Here is a 19,907-nt window from a genome sequence, read left to right as displayed (position 1 = left end):
CCTCTGCTTTGCCTAATCTCCGGTTCAGTTTTGGGGTGTGTGCTGAAGCCGCTGTCTGCTTCTGTCCTGGCTTCCCTGCCAGGCACACGAATATGAGTGGCTTCTGGCCTTTAGGGCCTGGCAGGATAGTGGGGAGGGGACCAGCCAGGGGTCCCTGAAAGTGCTTATCAGGTGTGAAACCCCCAATTCATCTGAGGGGCTGCCTAGCCCCCCACCCTACCTAAACTCCGAAGCCAGGCTTCAAAGATGTGGAAGCTTTTTTACAGGTATCTTGCCTTTCCCCAACTCTTTCCCCTCCCCCCTTCCTTTGATTTCTCAGGTGGGCTCCCTTCCCCTCTGTACCCCAGCCTGGGGGAGAGATCTGCCAAAGCTGCCTCTGCAGCAGGCCCTCTGACACCGCCCCCCGACCCCACCTCCAGCCAACTGCAAATTTTTGGTACCCTGGTTTGTAGACTCAATTAGCCAAGCCACCTCTTCGCTGTGCTTTTCAGCTTTCTGTTTGTTTTTTGGGTTAAATTTTGGCCTTTTCTTTCTCCGAATCATGTCAATGACCTATTTAATGGGGGCTTTGTGCTTTTCCACCTTCCCCCTCTGGATGAAAGCCAAGGGAGGGAGGGAGGCTGGTGTCCACTCCCTGAGGCCACGGGCAGACCTCCACCCCATCTCCCCTGGCCTGGACTCGGTGCTGGGGGTGGAGGGAGCTAGGGGCTGACCCTCCCCACTACCTCCCCTTTCCCTTGTTCTCATCCCGGAATTAGGTGCAGGGGGTCTATAGTAAGTTCTGTTTTCTTCCTGAGAGCCCCCACCAAGAACCCCATTTCCCTGTTTGAGTGCCCCTGCATTGTTGTGTTTTAGTGGAATGTTCTCATTTAAAAGCAACTTTGGGGCACTTTTTTCCTGTCTAAAAATGGAAAAAATTTTACAGTCCAAACAGGGCGGTGGGGGTGGGGCGGGGGTGCTGGTGCTGTTAGCGGTCACTCAGTGCGTTTTGGCACTGGGCTGGAATGACTGGAGTAGAAGGACCCCCTTCTTCCCCCCATTTTTTCCTAATATTTAAGGAGTGCTTTTTGTAGGTTTCAACAACAACCACAACTTGAATTTGTATCATGGGAGGGTGTGGCTTAGAGGTGTCTGCCTAAGCTTAAGGCCAACTGTGGAAGTTTTGTTTTCCCTTTTTTTTTTTTTTTTTTTGTACAATAAAGTGAAAAACAGATTTGACTTGGTCTGGTCACTGGGATCGATGAAGGTGGGGGGGGGGTCAAAAGTGACTCAGCAGGTTCAATGTGCAAGGCCCCTTGAAACCCACTTGCCATTTTTTGTGTGTGCTGGTGTATATTTCTTGGGGCCACACCTGGCGATGCTCAGGGATCACTCCTGGAAATGATCGGAGGACCTTAGGGTATGTCAGAGATCGAACCTGGATCAGTCGTGTGCAAGGCAAGTGCTCTACCCACTGGACTATCAGTCCAGCCCTTACCTTGTTCTAGAGCCATCATCCTTCCTGAAAATTCTCTTTAAGCATCTGCATTCACATTGCTCTGTGCTATTGTTCTTGCTCAGTTCACACTAAGAGCCAGCAATGATGTGGCACTGCTCAGGCCCCTGCCTTGCATGGGTGAGACTTGGGTTCCAGCCCTGGCACCAGACACACACCACTAGTTGTTTTCCTCCCGAGAGGATATAGTGGGTACTGGACTAGAGGGTCAAGGGTTCACCCTAGTCACCCAAGGGGCTATCTTAGGAGTTGGGGTAACCTCACACCTTGAGACCTCAGCCTCACCCAGGCAAAGAATGACGTTCTTAGCTCCACCCATGCTCAGATGGGAAACAGGCCCCACTGAGCTGACTCACTTTCTGCCCTCAAGAAAAACAGCCTTTGTGCAGTGGGGGAGGGCACTTGTCTTGCACATGACCGGCCCAAGTTCGTCCCCAGCACCCCATAGGATCTCCAGAGCACTGCGAGGGGTGATTCCTGGTTGCAGATCCAGGAATAAGCCTGAGTACCTCCTGGTGTGCCCCCAAAAGCACATACACACACCACACACACCCACACACACACACAGAGCTTTTGGGTGCCTGGACAGGTTTTGTACAGCAGGTTGAGTGCTTGCCTTGCACAAGGCAGATTGGGGTTCAATCCCCAGCATCACCCTGAGCCCCTCCAAAGGGTGATTCCAGAGCACTGCTCGGTGTGACCAAAAGAAAAAAGGAATAAAGCCTCAGAACACATGCTTCGCATGTGGGAGGCCTAGATCAATCTTCAGTACCATGAGGCCCCCGAGAGCCACCAGAATGGCCTCCAAGCACCATCACAAAGCCCACATACATACAGACAGCCTTCGGCTTCGAGCAACAGCACAGCAGGTATGGCGCCTTCCTGGCACATGGCTGACCTGGGTTCCATCCCCAGTACCAAACAGGGTCCTCCAAGCCCTGCGAGGAGTGATCCCTGAGTGCAGGGCCAGGTGTGGCCCCCCAAAAAAAACAAAGCTTGCCCTTCACAGACTGACTGGGTTCCTGGAACAACCACAGGCTGGACTCTTGGACCATATTCAAGGGTCCTCCTCAACCCACACACTCCTATTTGTGTTACATTCTTTAAAAGCTCTTGTCCACTACCGACCCCATTTCCTCACCTCCCACTCACCACACCCCTGTGGGCCACCAGATTATCCATCGTTACCTGCATCGGACTCTGGTCTGTCTCATGCCAACCTGTTTCACCCTGCTGCTCTTCACTCCATCCTAGGGGTGCAGGCTGTTCTAAGAAATTCCAGTTATCACCCAGAAGTAACCATTTAGTGCAGAGACTGCTTTTCCAAGCTGCAGGTTGGGCTGACTTGTGGGTATCTCATACCTCACAACCCCAAATGATCACTAGGCACACGGGCATTCAACCTAGAGTAGGGGACTTCCCTCCTTTCTTTCCACCTGTATCTGATTGCCTACACCCGCCCACTCTGCTTCCCGCCTCTCTCAAAGCTATCTACTCTTCGATACTACCACCCGTCCGAGTCATGCCACCAGCACCGCTTAACTTTGCACAGACCCAAGACCATTCTCCGTGCACACACACACACACACTCCAGTCCACTCCTGAACTTAAGCTGCCACAATTTACCATGGCCCTACAGACCTGCCGTCTCTGTTCTCCCACTTCTCCCCAGTCACAAAGATCAATAGATCCATGTGCCCTTTCAACATCTCTGTTTCTGTCTCTCATGGGAGGGTGGTTTGGGCCACACCTGAAGGTTTTCAAGGGCTATTCCTGGCTCTCTGCTCAGGAAACCACGTACAGCAACAATAGTATTTCCGTACTCCCTCCTGCCTCCATTATGTTCTTCAAACCATGCTTGGCCCAGGGTCTTTGTACTGTCCTCTCTGTTCAGAACACCATCTCCTCCTCAGCTCCATGGGTTTTCTTGTCCTTTAGGCCTCCGCTCAAAGGTCATTTCACAGAGAGGCCTTCTCTGGTCTTCCTCTCCAGGAAGGCCTCTGCCTTTTCCTTGTCCATATATCTGTTTGCTTATCTTTTGTTTTGTTTGGTGTGGGGGCCACACCCAGCAGTGCTCAGGGCTTACTCCTGGCTCTGTGCTCAGGGGACTATGTGGAATGCCGGAGATCGAACCTGGTTCTGTCGCATGCAAGACATACGCCCTACCCACTATACTATTGCTCTGGCCCTGTTTGCTTCCTTTCTATCTTGCCTGTGTACTCATTACAGTAAGCCCCGAATCCCAAATCACTGGCAAACAATTTGAAACCCAAACATTTGCTGAATGAGTAAACATGATGGTCCTCCAGGCCGAAAGGGATCTGATCAAGCACATCTTCATTTTGGTTTTGTTTGGGGGTGGGGGGTGGCAGGCACATCCAGTGTTGCTCTTGCCACTGCCAGTTGCCCTGACAGAGCTATTGGCCCTGCTGGCCTCTGCTTCAAGCCCAGCTCCAGAAGCGTTCCTCATGCCAAAACCGCGAACCCGGCTCTCCTCAGGGCCTGGACGCATGTGAAAGCGCACAGAGGCTCCCACCAGCCTAGAACCTTTCTACATAGCTCTCTGTTTAGTTAACTCAGGGCTTCGCCTACAAGACCATTTTGGGGTTTCCTTGCTCCCTGCACCCCGTTATAAAGACCTGCTATTTGTTTTACTCACTAGCGTACCTCTCTTCTGTATTAGATTTCATAGGTTTGGGAATTTTCTCATTTGTCTTTAAGATCATACCCAGTGTGGTGCTCAGGGCTTAAATCCTGGTGAAACTCAGGGGACCAAATGTGGCATGGGGGTAAAACCAGGGTCAGCTGTGTACAAGGCAAATGTCTTTTGTCTTTTTTTTTTTTTTTTTTTGCTTTTTGGGTCACACCCGACGATGCTCAGGGGTTGATCCTAGCTCATGCACCCAGGAATCACCCCTGGTGGTGCTCGGGGGACCATATGGGATGCTGGGAATCGAACTTATGTCAACCATGTTGGCTGCGTGCAAGGCAAACGCCCTACCTGCTGTGCTATCACTCCAGCCCCCAAGGCAAATGTCTTAACTGCTTTATCATCTCTCTGACCCCTAGAGGCTTTCTTTTGGTTTGGGGTTCACACCTGGTAATTCTTGGGGGACTATGCAGTGTTTGGAATCAAATCCAGGCCTTACACATGCAAGGCAAATGTTCTTAGCCACTGTGTCACCTCTTTGACCCCTTCATCAACTGCTGAGCTGTAAGTGCCACTAGGACATGGTCTGTGTGTCTCTCTGCCCCTGCACAGTCCTTTGTTGAGTCCACAGAAATCCCAGGCATGGCCCGACTAATAGGACCTCTCGGCTGGTAAGTCTTTGGAGTGTGGAGGGTGTTCTGAGCAGGAAGATGAGGGTTTATGTAAACTGGGTGGAGACAGAGGGGCCTGTGGTCATTGACTTCTTTAGCTCAGGATGCGCTGAGCATATTTAAAGAAACAGCAGCAGTTTGGTTTGGCTGTTTTTTTTTGGGGGGGGCCACACCCTGTGGTACTAGGGTTTACTCCTGGTGGGCTCAGGGGACCATAAGGGGTGCTGGGTATTGAACTTAGGTAGGCCACTGCAAAGAAAACGCCCTACCTGCTGTACCCGATCTGACCTCCCAGCAGCAGCTTGGAAGGGGAGAACTTCTAAGCCACGCTGCAAAGGATCCTCAAGGTCTGGCCCCAGACCCAAGTGCAGCCACCTGCTGAGAATCTCCAATCAGCAGGACTTGCTCCACAGGGACACTGGTATACCCCAAAGAAGGATGTCTTTCTGCAGTGTGCTCACAGCCACTGCTGAAGGCAGCCTTGGGTTAAATGTTCCTTCAAAGCCTCTCCTTGGCCATGAGAACCTGCTACTTGGACGGTACCACCCGGCCTACACACCTCAAAGTGACCGCTGAGCACTAAGGGCTGCTGGGCGGTTCCCCAGGAGCCTCCCTCTGGCCTCCAAGGTCCTGTACTGACCAGGACACCTTCACCCAGATCTGAGTGGCCTGCCTACTCCCTGCCAGTCCCCAAGCACTTCTGTCCTTCTTCAGCTTAGAGTCAGGGACACCTAGTGCTTTCTTGGCTGACCATGACCTGATTCATCCCCCAGGCTCCCCCCACCCCCAAGAACCCTTCCCCGATCAATCCTTCCTCCTGGCCCCTCAGCACTACCCTGGCATTCGGACAATTATTTTTTTGGTCTTTCTACCTGCAAATGACCCACCTTTTCAGGAGGGCATTGCCTTTGCACCCCAAGCACTGGAAGCACCCTAAAAATTCTTAGGAAGGGGGAAGGGGTTAGAGAGAAGACTAGGCGCTTCCCCTGAGCCCAGACTTTCACAGGACCTGACTTGCCAACCCCCCTTCCCCCCAGCAGCGAATGAGGTAGGTGCGATTCCGATGCGCTGGCTGGCGCTGGCAAGGAGGAGCCCCGGGGGGCCGCGGCAGGGTCATGTACCTGCCCAGGCGCCGGGTTCCAGGCCGCCCTGTGCAACGCAGCACGGCCACCGCCGTCCACGGCGGCAGAGAACCCAAGCGCCGCGACCCGAAGCCCGGCCCGGGCGAGGGCAGCTGCGCACCCTTGCAGCGTCCAGGCCTCGGACGCGGGGTCCCCGCGATGGGCGCCGCTCGGGCCCCTAGGCCCTCTCCTCCCGGGGAGGGCGCGGCGAGCACCGGCGGCAGGGACACCCCCAGGGGAGCAGCCCCGGGTCGGGAGGCCGGCTGAGAGGTGGGGGTCCGGCGTGGGATCCGGAAGCAGGAAAGGCCAGCAGGTGTGGGACCTAAATTCGGAGGAGGGCGGGGAGGGCGCTCGGTGCAGCAGGGCGCCCGAGGCCCGCCCAGACACGGAGAACCGGGACTCCGACGAGCCCCTCCGGCTCCGCGGCTCTTCTGCCCTCAAGTGCTAACTGCGCCCCACTTCAACTCGGCCTCTTCACAGAAGTGGCTGCACGCTTCGCGGTAAACGCCGGGTGGGGGGGCGCGGGCGGGCGTGGCGTGAATGTGCGGAGGGAGGGGGGAAAGCCCGGAGCCCCGAGGGAAGGGCGGGGAGCCTGGGCCGGAAGGCGTCCCAGGCTCGGCCGGGAGCCGGCGCTCTCTTTCGACGCCACCCGCTGCCCCCGCCCCGGAGCCGGCCGGGACGGCACAACGTCCCCGCCCCCAGCGCACCGCGCACCTCACCTTGAACGCCGCCCCGCCCACCGGCCCCGATTGGGCCGCTTGGACCCAGGCCACGCGGCCATTGGCCGAGGCGGCCCGGCAGGCCCCGCCCCTCCCCGCCCCCGCCCCCATCCGCCGGTACTTTGGACGGCGGCGTGGCGCCCCTCCTCCGCGCCCGGTCCCCGCCCCCTGGAGCAAATGCTGCCGAGCTGCGGCCGCGGGGCAGATGCACGCGCTTGGGCCCGGCTAGCAGGCGCGAGCGGGCGCTGGGCGCGCGAAAGCGAAAGAAGGAAGAGGAAGGGAGGGCGGGGGCGGGGTGTTGAGGAGGGGCGGGAGGAGGAAGAGGAGGAGGTTGGAGCGCGCTCGCGCCTGGCCCCGCGCCCGCGCGGAGGGAGGGGGAGAGGGGCGCGCGCGCGCACGCTCGCGCTCTCGCTCGCTCCATCCATCCATCCTCCGGTCGCGGCACGCGCGCGCGCTCCGGGCTCGCGCCGCACCCCCCGCCCGGGAGAGGCGGGCTGGAGTGGGGGGCGGGGGGAGGGGCGCGCGGACGGCGCGCGGACTGCGCGCGGGCGGGGTGAGGTGAGGAGGAGGAGGCGGCGACGGGACGAGAAGGGAGGGGAAGGGGCCATGGCCGCCCGGTGAGGCGGCGAGGCGGGGGGGCGGCCCGACCCCCCGGCCCCGGGCCCTGGGCCCCGGGGGGCGGCGAGGACGGACCGACGGACATGGGGCTCCGGAGCAGCCGCCGCCGCCGCCGCCGCCGGAGGACGCGGCCCTGAGAGGCCGCCGGGCCCCGGCGCGGCCCCCCGGGCGGGGTAAGTACGGGACGGGGACGGAGACGGGGCGGGGGAGGGGCCTGCGGGGGGCGGGGGGCGGGGACGGGGCGGGGCTTGGGCCCCCTCCCCCCAGGTCTGGGTCAGCGCCCCTTCCCCTCCCCCCGGCCGACGCGGAAACGCCCGGCTTCCCCGGCTGCCCGGCGCGGCCGGGGCCCCCTGCGCTCCCCCGCCTGGGTCCCCCCTGGGCGGGGCAGGGCCGGCCGGGGAGGGGGCGCGGGGCCTTTGTTAGGGAGCCAGGCCCCAGCCCCCGGGACAATAGAGGCACCGTCCCGGACTCGTCTCCCCGGGCGGGCGGGCAGGGAAGCCGCGGGGCCGGGACGCGTCCCGCGCTGCCCCACTCGCCGGGGCTCGGGCTGTCCCGGGCCGGCGCGGCCGCGGGCGGCCCGACTCTCCTCCCCCCGGCGGTATGATGCAGCAGCCGTGCCGCAGGGACCGGGGAAGAGCCGAGGCCCGGCCTCCCGCCCTCCCCTGTGCCCCTGGCGCGTCCGGCCGTCCCCACCCCAGTCCGGGCCGGCGGCCCCGTCCACTCGCACCCCTCCGTCCGGGGGTTCCTGGACTTTGGGGCTCTTGCAGAGACTTCCGGGCTGCCCCCCAGGGAGGGAGGGGGGTGTTTGGAGGAACACCAGGTAAGGGGAGCGCCCACTTCTGGCATGCCATCCCCTCCCCGGCCCTGCCCTCCGCGAACCCGGGCTGGCCACAGATGCCCCTCGCAGGCTGCGGTGGGCGCGGTGGGCGCGCTCCCCTCCTGGAGTGGCAAGCTTGTTCCCCGGGAAGGCAGCGTGGGTGAAGGTTGTAGGGTGCAAGGGCCAGTCCTACTTCTGGTAGCAGTACCCCCCCAAGTGGACATCCTGGCTGAAAGCAGAGGTGACTCTGAGGAGAGCCGGGGGAAAGCGGGGTGCTATTGAGGAGTCTGTGCAGTTCTTTGCCACACCCTGTGGGTTTGCTTTGAGGCCTTAGAGTTCCTTCTCCTCCCCCTGCTGCATTGCACCATGGGTATGGAAGAGGGGTTTGAGTTTGGGGGAGCCGGGGGCAGCTGCTGCCTCCTGGAGCCCCAGACTCGGATGGGAAGCGGGGGGCTGTGAGCAGGCCTGGGAAACACTAGGCCGTCCTCAGCTTGGGGGCCCCAGGGACCCTCCAGACTTGGGAGGCCGGCCCTGGGGAGGCCCTGTCCTGCCGGCGGGGCTGGCTCTGGGCAGCGAGGTGCAGAGGGGAGGTGGCAGGCCTTGGCGGTCCCCTGGACTCACATCAGCACCCCCACCCCCTATGTGCAGCCGTGTTGCCACCCGCTGTGCTATGAGCAGTCAGAGCGCCGTCTCCACAAGAGTTTACAAATGAAAATGGAGGAAATGTCTTTGTCTGGCCTGGATAACAGCAAACTAGAGGTGAGGGCTCCCCCACATGTGCCTCTGGCTTTTTCTCTTCGTGTCTGTCGTTAAATCTGGCATCTGCTCCGAAGAGGAATTTGGGTGGTCCGCCTGTCTCCTTAAAGGGAAGAGCCAGCTGGGGGGGGGTTGTGGGGGACCCAAGGACCCAGAGGAAGAAAGGACACGATGTCAAAGTAGGGGGGGAGTGACCAGGAGAGGCGCTGGGACCTGGGCGAGCCAGCCGGGCCTGTGGTGAGTGGGAGCTGCTGTCGGTCCGGTGGCTGCGGCCCCGTGACCGTGGCTGCTCTCCCCCGGGGCCCAGGCCATCGCTCAGGAGATCTACGCGGACCTGGTGGAGGATTCTTGTCTGGGATTCTGCTTCGAGGTACACCGGGCTGTCAAGTGTGGCTACTTCTTCCTGGACGACACGGACCCTGATAGCATGAAGGATTTTGGTGAGCTGCAGGGAGGACGGACCGTCCTCGGGGCCCCAGGCCCTGCCCTGCGAGTGGTCAGAGCTAACAGGTTGGGAAGCAGCGCCTAGCACAGAGCAGAGCCTCCCCCTCCGCCACCCGCCCTCAGGCACCCGCTTAGGCAGTGGAGTGGAGATGCTGTGGAGCCGAGGGGGGGAACTCCCAGAGGTGTGAGGGTCCCGCCTGCCCTGACCGTCACGCCGCTCCTGTCCCCAGAGATCGTGGACCAGCCGGGGTTGGACATCTTTGGACAGGTTTTCAACCAGTGGAAGAGCAAGGAGTGTGTCTGCCCCAATTGCAGCCGCAGCATCGCCGCCTCCCGCTTCGCTCCCCATCTGGAGAAGTGCCTGGGGATGGGCCGGAACAGCAGCCGCATCGCCAACCGCAGGTGAGGGCCCGCCCCTGCGCCTTTCCGGGGATCGGGGTGGGTTGTGCCTGGTCCTGGGTACCCACTGTCCCTCAGAAGTTGGGGGGCAGGGGAGCCTTGACAACCCCCTCTTCCTCCTCTTTCCCACTCTCTGCAGGATTGCCAATAGTAACAACATGAACAAGTCTGAGAGTGATCAAGAGGATAATGATGACATCAATGATAACGACTGGTCCTATGGCTCAGAGAAGAAAGGTGTTTGGGGATCCGGGGAAACTCGGGGGCAGGAAAGGGTATATGCCATCCCAGAGCGGTGGTGCAGGAAAATGAGCAGGGAGACTAGCGGTGTGCTTTCTTTGGTGACCTTGCCCTTTGTCTTTCTGTTCAATACAGCCAAGAAGAGGAAGTCAGACAAGGTGAGATCCTGGACAAGCCTAAGGGAAATTTGGGCAAAGGACCCATGCCCTCCCTGGGGGGGCAGGGAGTCCTTAGGGGTCTTGACTCAAGTCTGAGGTCACTGGGTACCTCTCAGGGTTTGGGGATGGGGGGGGGCGGGAGGGAAGCAGAGGCCTTCGGGGTACCAGGGAGGCCTGTGGGCCTACAGGTGGCTTACTGGGAGACCTGGGGGACAAAGAGGAACTTGAGGATATTTCTTTGTCAAATATTTTTTCCTTCCCTGGGTTCTCGGCTCCCCCTTATCGTTACCCTTTCTCCAAAGCTATGGTATCTCCCATTCCAGAACCCTAATTCCCCTCGAAGATCCAAGTCTTTAAAACACAAAAACGGTAAGTGGGGCCGGAGGAGCACCTGAAGGGATTCTGGCCGGGTCTTCTGGGTCAGTGCCGCAGGGGAGGGTGGAGATCCGGGGCTGGAGGGAAGACCAGGGCATCGAGGGAGGGCCTGTGATCCTTCTGTCACCCCCACTTCCTCTCTGGTTATTTTCAGGGTTCTCTGTCTGTACCTCTGCATCAAACACCCTTCCCCTTCTTTTTTCTTCTTCAGGGGAACTTAGCAATTCGGATCCTTTTAAGGTGAGTCTGGGCTGCCCTCTGCAGTCCTCATTGGCTCAAGGGCTGGGTGGGACTCCTGCTCCAGGGCTTAGAGAACTTCAGCCAGGGACGCTCCCCCTCCCTCCCATCCTCCCTTTTCTCTCTCTCCCCCTCCTTTCTCCTTCCTCCCTCTTCCCCCCCCCTCCCCTTCCCCCTTCACTCTCTCCTGTGCTCTCTTTCACTCTCTTCTCTCCCCCCTCCTTTCCCTCTCCTTTCCTTTTCTTCCCCCTCCTCCTCTCCCCTCCCCCCTCTCTCCTTCCCTTCTCACCCTATCTTGCCCCCCTCTCTCCCTCCCCTCCTCTCATCATTTGGGATAGCTGGAAGGACACCGCCTGTGTCCAGCCCAGCTGACCTGTCCGCCCTCTTCCTCTCCTCCATCCACAGTATAATAACTCCACTGGGATCAGCTATGAGACCCTGGGGCCAGAGGAGCTGCGGAGCCTGCTGACCACGGTGAGGAAGCGGAAGGGCCAGAGCCCCGGAGGAGCCGGTGACCACTGTGTCCCGCAGTTCTCTCTAGAACTAGATTTTCGGGCATCTGGTGGTGTGAGACCATCTGCTGTGGCTGCCTTGGGGTCGTCTCTGCTCAGGCAATCCAGTGTTTGTGCCTAGAGTGGGTTTCCCTTCGTGCCTCCTTTCATCGTATTTTCTCTTCCAGCAATGTGGGGTGATTTCTGAACACACCAAGAAGATGTGCACAAGGTGAGCTCAGAGCCAAGAACAGGAGGTGGGGGAGGGTCCCCTGAGGCTAGGCCAAGTTGGGCCTGGGTCTGGGGCTCTTCATTCCCCTCTTCCCTGTCCAGCGGGAGAGGCCGCCTCCTTAGAGTCTGGGTGTTCACCCCCCTGCAGGTCCCTGCGCTGCCCACAGCACACGGATGAGCAGCGGCGAGCTGTGCGCATTTATTTCCTCGGACCCTCAGCGTGAGTACCCACCATCCAGGTCGGGTGTTGGGGCTATGCAAGGATTCCCCACAGCCCTTTCTGCGTTGCTTTGGGTCACACATGATGGTGCTCAGGGGGCTTGAGGTCCCCACGAGATCCTGCATGCAGATCCTTCACGCGGCCTTCCTCGTGCTGTCCCCTTCCCAGCGTCCTTCCGGAGGTGGAGAGTTCCCTGGATACCGACAGCTTCGACATGACTGACAGCCAGGCCCTGATCAGCCGCCTTCAGTGGGACGGCTCATCGGACCTCTCACCCTCCGATTCAGGCTCCTCTAAGACGAGTGAGAACCAGGGGTGGGGCTTAGGTAGGTGCCATTCCCGGGCCTGGCCAGAAAACCCCTGACACCGTTCTCTGCCGCCACCTGACCTTCCTCCGCTGTGCCCCCTCACTCAGGTACCAACAGCTCCGAGTCGCGGAAAACCAAGAAGAAGAAATCCCATCTGAGCCTGGTGGGGACTGCCTCCGGCCTGGGCTCCAACAAGAAGAAAAAGCCAAAGCCACCGGCCCCCCCAACGCCCAGCATCTACGATGACATCAACTGACTTGGGTGCAAAGGATAGCCTTTGGCTGGGCGGAGCCCTCTTGCCAGACCCCCGCCCAGGTGGCAGAGCCTGGCGAATGGACGGCTGCTGGGGGTCTGGGCTCGGGAAGCTTGATGAGCCAGGCAGACAGAGGATCCAGTTATGCGCCCCTGGGGGGTGGCAGGGTCCTCTGCGACGGTGCACGATCCCTCGGCATGCAGGACTCAGACCTGGACATATTATGCCTTGGACATAAGTTTGGTGGGGAGGCGGTTTTCCTATTTATTCTGTGAGTTACTGGATGTCCAGCTAGGCCCGGGGCCTGACTTGGGCACAGTGCCAGGGCACTGCCTGCCCCCCACCCCAGGAACTGGACTAAGCCCTGCCGAGGAGCACGGTTGCTCCCCGGGAAGCTGTGGGTGGAAGCTGAGCCTGGAGGGAGCCGTGCCCAGCTGCCCTCAGCAATGTGAATGGGTCCGGTGCTTGGAGCTGAGGGGCAGGGCTGGGTGCGCGCGCCCTGTCTGTGCAGACTCTGCCGCGTGCATGCCCCGCGCCCCAGGGGCAGGCAGGCAGGCACAGCGAGCTGTCTGCAGGGGCAGACGTCCAGATCCACCACCGCCATCCCTGCCCCTCACAGGGGCAGCCCCTTCCCCTCAGTCCCCACGGGCCTCCTCTGCAGCAGGAGCTGTCCTTGTGTGGCTGGGTTCCAGGAAAGGGCCCCCGGCCTCAACAGCTTCAAGGAACAGGCGAGGCGAGGGTAGGAAGAGGGAGCTGGATGTCAAAGTGACTCCCCTCGCCTCTCCTCCCTGACCTGGGCTGGTGAGGAGCGGGGGCCCCAAGGGGAGAGGGAACGGTGCTGCTTTATTTGAAATGTTTTCTTACCTCATTCCCTGCCCCAGGAAGGGGCCCAGCCTCACCCTCCTGGGGTGGCCCCACGTTCCTCCTGCCTACCCTGCCCCACTGCCCTACCGGGGCAGCCCAAGTTCCCAACTGCTGCTTGCCACCCCCCCCCCCCACCCCCCGACCAGCTTCAGTTCCTCCCGGATGCTCCTGCCGCCCAAGCCTGCCCTCTTTCCCTTCCCGTAGCCGCTTTTAAGTTATTTATTCTGTACTTGTGGTTTTGGGGCTCTGAGGAAAATCCTAGTCTCTTTTACCTCTTCCCCTTTGGCTGAGAGTGGGTTGGGGAGGGAGAAGAGGGGGGTCTCCTCTGATCAGGGTTGTCAGTGGAGAAGGAAAGGGTGCCATGCCTCGGCATTGCCCTCCGGGACGGTCATGCCAGTGTACTCACCTGCCTGGTCTACATCCGGAAGAGATGTACCACCCCGCCTCCACTGTCCGGCAGCGCGGGCTGGGAACAGTGTCGGCGATGGAGCGGGCCCTGAGCCACGGTCCCCTGCCCTCTGCCCCGAAGAGCCATCCCAGGTTTGGGTAGCTAGTACCCAGGACTGGCTGGACCGATTGGGGTTAGGGACCCTAGAGGGTTAAGGGAACAGAGAGACTGGGCAGGAATGCCCTGTCAGAACCCCATTCTCTCCCTGGGGTGGTTCAGATTGCAGCTGACACCTGGTTACAAATTGGTTTTTAGCCCAAGAATTGTGATTATTTTTTAGAAAGCCAAACAACATTGGCAGGAGTTCAGACTAAATCCTGGGGCCTGGGTTCCTGTGTTCTTGACCTTCGACTCCCTTCCAGGGGAAAGCAGAGGATCTTGGTGAGCCTTCAGCCTGCTCCCGACCTACCAACCTTACACAAGCCTGGGGACGGGGTGCAGGTGAAGGGAGGCAGGCCCTGGTCACTACCTTAGAGGCAGCTCAGGCCCCGCAGACCCTTCCCTTCCCCTCTGGCCTCACCACCTCCCTCTTCTGATTGGAGGAGGGAAGAGTGGGAAGCAGTTTGGGAACTGGTTTGTCCACATCAACTTCCCCATTGTTTTTGGCCCGCCCTCAGGGCAGAGCCCCCTGCCCAGGCTGGGTAAGCGATGGGCTTGGTCTAGCAGGAACCCTGAGGGAGCAAACCCTTTTCTTTCCGGGGAGAATGTGCCCCCCCCCACCCCCATGTAGTCGATAGGGGCTAGGACCTCCCCTCCCCTCCCTCTTTATAACAGCAGGCTCTGTGGGTGTCAGTTCCCATCCTCCCCCCCGCCCTGGCTAGGTGTTGTCCACCCTGTATCCTATCATGTGTCTGAGTGTGTGTGGGGGGGTTCTGTACTAATTTCCATGGCCGGTGGCTTTTCCTTCCATGCATCACTCCCCCCCGCATGCCCAGGGGCCACCCGCCTGGCATTACCGCATGCTGGGGTCATTGGGGGAGGGGGGTGGGGCTCACGCTGTCCTGTGGTCTTGAGATTTTTATTTTTGCATATGTAATCCATCCTGTACAGGTAGCTAACTTTGTAAGCGCTGTGTATCTCCCCTGCCCCCATGGCTGCTGGTGTAAATAAATGCATCTCCCGTTGGTAGCCCAGTCTACCTGCCCTCATTGCCTTGGTGGTGGGGAACAGAGCAGTCACTCTAGTGTCACAGAAAGATGCGTCACAGCTACAAAATTGAACTTTATTGAGTCATGGGTGTTGACCCTCCAGGAGTCCCGGAGAGGCAAGGGCCTAGGGCCCAAAGTTCCATACCCTGCCTCATCCTTGGAGCCAGGCAGGGTAGGGCGCTGGCTGGGGGCCAGAGCAGTCTCCTGCTTACAGCCTTAGGCCTAGGGTAGCAGCAGCTGTGGCCTGGCCTCTCCCAATGCTGGGGGCTTGGCATTGTGCCCCAGTCCCCTGACTGAGTTCTATAAAGGACTATTAAAAAAGAAAGAAAAAAACAAGCAAAGTGCTTTGATAAAAGGGAGACCACCGCAGTCCTCCTGCGGGGCAGACAGAGACCTGCGAGCGCAGCCTGCCTGTGGGACTTGGATGTCAGGAGACGATTCTGGTGGACTGACACTGCTCCCGGCTCCCTGCCTGAGCAGACAGGCCATGCTGAGCGCCCCACAACCACCCTGGGGTGCTGACTAGTGGGCATGCAGGACAATAGGGAGAGCGAGGGCCACAGCCAGGAGGGGTCCTCAGAACCCAGCTCCCCACTCTGCAGGGCCACCAGCCCACCTCTGTCCCTTAGGACTTAACAAGTGAAGGAAGATGACACCCTTGCTTCTGGGTTGTGCTTGGAGGGGCAGGTGGTCCCCTCGTGGATATGCCGGGAGGCCCCCCACCTGCCTCCCGGTCCTGCAGAGAGGACCCTCCGGCCTTTCCATCCCTCCCTCCCAGGCCCTTGGGCCCAGCTCTGGTCAGGAAAGTGGGGCAGCTGCGGAGGAAGACCATGCCTTTCATTCCCCCGTCCTTATCGTCCATACATTCCGAATACTAGGAAACTGAAGAAGACCGTGACCCCCACCAGGGAGACTGTGGCAGGCGCTGTGAAGAACTGGCGGTAATTGATCCGGAAGTACCAGACCACCCCCAACAACACCACAAACACTGGCACCATGAGGCTGCCCACACTGATGCCCAGGCTGGGCGGCTCTGTGGTCGAGGAGGGGCCCAGGGCAGCTGAGGGGCCCGGGGCAGCAGTGCCTGGGGGCGAGCGGTGGCAGTGAATGACACAGTTGTCTGTAATGTTCAGGGAGCGCAGGGTGCGGGCTGGGTCTTGCAGCAGGCGGCCCTGGTAGATGAGTTTCATCTGACTCTCTTGTCCAGGGAAGTACTTACTGCAAGGGTGAGGAGACAGGCAGGGATGAGCAGGCAGCAGGTGGGGCCCCAGAAGCAGGGATGCACGGGGGGCCAGGTGTCTCCGGGAGACAGCCCCTCCCTCCGGAAGGAGCTGCACTGGCTCTCCTGTCCCAGCACCCCCTTCCCAGCCCACTCACCTCTTGAGCGCACCCACGGTATCCTCGGGTCTGGCCACCGCCAGTTCCTCCGTGTCGTTAAGGAACTTGAGCCGCACGCTGATGAGGCCAGCGCTCTCCTCAGCTCGCACGGCGGGGTCGGGGCCGCTGCCCTCGGGGCCCGCGTGTCTTTTGGGCAGCCCTTGGATGTCAAGCAGATGCTCCAGGCTGGGCTCCACACCACCCCCGGCGCCGGGCTCCCCGGCAGAGTCGCCCCCACCTTCGCCCGCCTCGTCAGCTTTCTCCTCGTGTCCCTCCGACGGGTGGGAGAGCTCGGCTGGCTCGGGGGTGCTCTGGCCGGCCACCAGGTGGTCCACGTGCCCCAGGTGGAGGACAGAGGTGTCGCCCGCTGACACAATCGTGCCCAGGAGATGGTTGCTACCGCTGTCGGCGACGTAGGTGGAGAGCCAGGCCAGGACCAGGGCCAGGATCAGCACCACCATGCCCGCCACCACTGTCACCTCGTTCCCCACCCCCTCGATGAGGGTGACATCAGACAGCTCCATGGCCTGGCTGCTGACCGGGTCCACGCTGCGGGGACAGGAGGGGGAAGAGCGTCAGAGCCAGGTTCACCGCCAGCCGTTCTTGTCTGCCCAACCAGGCCCTGGAGGGACACACGGGCACGGAGGGTCCCGTGCAAGGGGAAACGCACCTTCCCCACACCGGAAGCCCCGGCCACCGCTGAGGATGCGGCTTCCCCGCCTGGTCCCACCTGCTTCCTCTCCCGACTCAGGCCCCCAGAGAGGTACGGGGCGGGACCACCTCTGAACCCCGAGGCTGCCCTAACAGCTCCTCCAGATGGAGAGAAACCCGGCCTCCTCGGGAGGAGAGCCCGGCCGCCCACGGGGATGCTGAAGAGACACTGCAGACCGTCTGTCTCCTGCAACCCTGGTGGGCCCGGGGGCCAGCGGCGCCCCTCAGAACTGCAAACCACTCTCGAGGGGAAGGGACCTGGAAGATTCCACGCGAGCTCCCTGGACCCCCCCACAAACACCCAAGGCTGTGCAGCTCCTCCCTCGGCAGAGTCGGGGACAGGCAGGTGGGGTCCCGGCTGCCCCTCTGGAGCCCCGAAGCTCCCGGGCGCGCCCAGGGCAGACGGGCGCTTACACCTGTGCGACCTGACATCCTTCCTGAGCGACTGGGCCCGGGGCGGCGGCGCGGGCAGGTCCCGGTTCGCCGCTCCCCGGCTCCGTAACCTTGGCCACCTCAGCTTTCTCATCCGCGAACTGGGGCGAAGACCTACCTCAGGAGGTTCCTCTGCAGACGACTGGAAATCATGGAGACACAACGTTTAGCACAACGCCTGGCACGTTGCGCACCGTCCGGTTAAACAGATGGCAGCGGTATTTACTCGTCACTCTCACAACAAACCCCCACGGCGGGGAGAGGTGACTGTCATCGACCCGGCGGCAGGAAAAGAGCGAGCAGACGCGAGACGGGGCACTGGGGCGGGAAGGGTCGGCGCGGAGCCCGGGGCTCGGCCGCGGAGGCCTCGACTCCCTGCGCCTGAGGAGGGGTCCCCGGCTCCGCCTTCTCCGAGGCGAACGCGGCGCGCGGCGCCGGGCGGGGTCCGAGGGCGCACGCCGCGCGGCGGCCGGGGCCCAGGGCGCGGGCTCCAGGCAAGCGCTCGCGTCCGTCAGGGGGAGAGGCGGGCGAGGGGGTCACAAACCATCCACACCCCTCAAGCTTCGGGGCGGGGCCAGGAGGACGGGGGCGGGGCCTGGGTACGCGAGGAGTCATGGGAAATTAAAGGGCGCTCGGGCCGGTCCTGTGCCGCCTAGGGAAGGAGAGCCTCACCTGAAAAAGCAAGGCTGAGTGTTTTGACTTCGCCAGGAGGGCCCGTGGACTCACCTTTCCACAGGGGACAGGGGAGGGGCTGGCGATCCCCGATTCTGCCCGGGTCCGGTCTCTTCCGGCTTCTCCCGGAAGCTGTTAGAACCCGCGACCGGAAGTCCCGCCTCCACGCCTAGCACTGATGACGCAAAGCTACGTAAGGCGGGCTGACGTAAACGAATTCTTTAAATAAAAGGGACCGGTTTCGCCGCTGGACGAGGGGCGGGGTCATTATTGGCGGGATGTCGGCCTTTTCGTTGCAGACCACGCCCACTGGTGGGCGTGGCCCGCTAAGGCCGCGGTGAGGGGCGTGGCCTGTTAAACCGAACTGAGGCGGGGCCCAGATGAGGTGGGTGTGGCTTGGCGGGGGCGTGGCTTCGCTCGTGGAAACCCTAGCGGACTGGCACTTGTGGGCAGAGAGCGAGCCGCTGCGTTTCCCTTTTCCCAGCCTTGTACTTCCGGCCTTGCTCCCAGCTGGGAGCTGATTTTTTTTTTTTCTCTCTTCTGCTACTACGCGCTGCGGGTAGCGGGATCTGTAAAGACTGGTCTCCAGAGCCCTAAACTAACCGGGAGACAGGCAGGAGGCAAGTATAGTCATCAGCTCATCTGGAGTTCCGAGAATGGAACTTCAGGCGTGTGGGAACTTGGTAAATAGGGCTCAGGTTCGGCGCAGTTTGAGATACAAGAAAAACCGGAGCTCAGAAAAGACGGGAAGAAAAAGTTCAGCGTCCAAGAACTTTATCCAAAGATTTCACAAGTACTTTTTCTTTTAATATGTGAGGGGGATGTTGCTTTTTGGTGAATTTCGAAGCAGAAATAGTGCAGAGGGGCAAGTTCATAAGCAAAAAGCTCCGTGATTTTCATCAAATCAACACACTGGTGGAACCAGCACTTAGGACAAGAAACAAAAAATAAACTTTGAAGCCCTTTGTTACTCTCTTTTCAGTTAATAGCTTCCAAGGAGTGCTCACTACTCTGGCTACAGTCGTCGTGGTTTTCTGGTTTTGTACTTTGTATAAATGGAATCAAACGGTACTTTGTTGTCTCTTTTCTTTTTCAAAGTCCTTTTAATTTTTTTTTGTCTTGGGGCCACACCCAGCTTTGCTCCAGGCTTACTTCTGGCTCGCTTGCGGGACCGTATGAGGTGCCAGGGATCGTAACTGGGTAGGCGGTGTACCTGGGTAGGGTAGCCAGCGCCTGACTTGCTGTACTGTTCAACTGGCTTCCTCTTTTTGTTTTGTGTGTGTAGGGGCGGGGTGGGATCTATTTTGAGCCACGCCCACCAACCCACAGTGCTCAGGGCTTACTTTTGGCTCTGTGCTCAGGGATCACTGTTGGTGGGGCTCAAGGGATCATACGGGGTGCCAGGGATTGAACACGGGTTTACCGTCAGCAAGGCAAACACCCTACTGATTGTCCTATCTCTGATCCGGTTTTTTATTTATTGTTTGGTTGTATGTGATTTGGGGGACACATCCCGGCTGCTGGTGGCTCTCCCAGCTCTGTGGTCCAGGGCATGCTCTGATGTGCTGGGGATCAAACTTGGACCTCCTGAATCCAAAGCCTGCCCTCAACACCTGAGCTTTTTCCAGTCCCATTTAAAAATCTTTATGATAGTAAAGTATACTTGATAATTACCACCACTTTAAGGACTTTACATGACTAATTCAGAAGGGTTTTTTTTTTTTTTGGAGGGTGGGCACACTTCCTGGTGCTCCATGCTTACTCCTGACTGGGCATGGAGAAACCTATGTGATGCTTGGGATGGAATCATATGCAAGACAAGAGCTCTCCCTGCTGTACTGTCTCCAGGCCCAAATTCAGTGGCTTTTAAGTACATTCTTCATCCTTAGCACAGTGGTAGTCCTGTGCTGGCTAAACAGTAATGCCTTCTTCACTTCCCTTTTTTTCTGTCCTAGGAATTTGTTCTAAGCACCCCATTCAAGAATGATAGTACAGGAGCTGGAGCAATAGTACAGAGGGTAGGGTGTTTGCCATGCACGTGACCAACCCGGG

General features: G+C 59.8%; 2 protein-coding genes across 8 annotated transcripts; one reads left to right on the top strand and one right to left on the bottom strand.

Annotated features, from left to right (window-relative positions):
- Nucleotides 1-6,066: 6,066 nt before the first annotated feature.
- Nucleotides 6,067-14,643, top strand: ATXN7L3 (ataxin 7 like 3). Of its 6 annotated transcripts, none has more exons than XM_056126625.1 (13): nt 6,067-6,437; nt 8,740-8,850; nt 9,155-9,287; nt 9,522-9,693; nt 9,830-9,927; nt 10,066-10,088; nt 10,391-10,457; nt 10,618-10,703; nt 11,106-11,174; nt 11,380-11,423; nt 11,571-11,642; nt 11,811-11,968; nt 12,058-14,643. In XM_056126625.1, exons 2-13 carry the CDS (start codon nt 8,800-8,802, stop codon nt 12,204-12,206), a joined length of 1,122 nt encoding a protein of 373 aa, XP_055982600.1. In that variant the 5' UTR covers nt 6,067-6,437; nt 8,740-8,799; the 3' UTR covers nt 12,207-14,643. The 6 variants fall into 6 exon arrangements, with proteins under 6 accessions (XP_055982600.1, XP_055982602.1, XP_055982599.1 ...); XM_056126627.1 differs by lacking the exon at nt 6,067-6,437 and adding an exon at nt 6,835-7,447 and having other exon boundaries at nt 11,811-11,944; XM_056126624.1 differs by lacking the exon at nt 6,067-6,437 and adding an exon at nt 6,858-7,447.
- Nucleotides 14,644-14,723: 80 nt separating this feature from the next.
- On the bottom strand, nt 14,724-18,033 carry TMUB2 (transmembrane and ubiquitin like domain containing 2). Of its 2 annotated transcripts, none has more exons than XM_056126632.1 (3): nt 17,910-18,033; nt 16,041-16,589; nt 14,724-15,881 (listed from the first exon to the last, which is right to left on the bottom strand). In XM_056126632.1, the coding sequence occupies exons 2-3, from the start codon at nt 16,562-16,564 to the stop codon at nt 15,515-15,517; spliced, it is 891 nt and encodes a 296-aa protein (XP_055982607.1). In that variant the 5' UTR covers nt 16,565-16,589; nt 17,910-18,033; the 3' UTR covers nt 14,724-15,514. The 2 variants fall into 2 exon arrangements, with proteins under 2 accessions (XP_055982607.1, XP_055982606.1); XM_056126631.1 differs by lacking the exon at nt 17,910-18,033 and adding an exon at nt 17,302-17,432.
- Between the last annotated feature and the right edge of the window lie 1,874 nt (nt 18,034-19,907).

Source organism: Sorex fumeus, unplaced genomic scaffold (assembly GCF_029834395.1).
Source record: "Sorex fumeus unplaced genomic scaffold, SorFum_2.1 ptg000063l, whole genome shotgun sequence".
NCBI lineage: Eukaryota > Metazoa > Chordata > Mammalia > Eulipotyphla > Soricidae > Sorex > Sorex fumeus.
This window is presented reverse-complemented; position numbering and strand designations above follow the sequence as displayed.

What these genes read in the sequence shown, in the direction of transcription:
- ATXN7L3 (XM_056126625.1), top strand. Translation starts at nt 8,800, where the DNA reads ATGAAAATGGAGGAAATGTCTTTGTCTGGCCTGGATAACAGCAAACTA. An exon ending in AGAAGAGGAAGTCAGACAAG is followed by an intron (nt 10,089 to 10,390) that starts GTGAGATCCTGG and finishes CTTTCTCCAAAG; the next exon opens with CTATGGTATCTCCCATTCCA. An exon ending in GCAATTCGGATCCTTTTAAG is followed by an intron (nt 10,704 to 11,105) that starts GTGAGTCTGGGC and finishes CTCCATCCACAG; the next exon opens with TATAATAACTCCACTGGGAT.
- TMUB2 (XM_056126631.1), bottom strand. Translation starts at nt 17,336, where the DNA reads ATGATTTCCAGTCGTCTGCAGAGGAACCTCCTGAG. An exon ending in CTGCAGAGGAACCTCCTGAG is followed by an intron (nt 16,590 to 17,301) that starts GTAGGTCTTCGC and finishes CTGTCCCCGCAG; the next exon opens with CGTGGACCCGGTCAGCAGCC. An exon ending in ACCGTGGGTGCGCTCAAGAG is followed by an intron (nt 15,882 to 16,040) that starts GTGAGTGGGCTG and finishes TCACCCTTGCAG; the next exon opens with TAAGTACTTCCCTGGACAAG.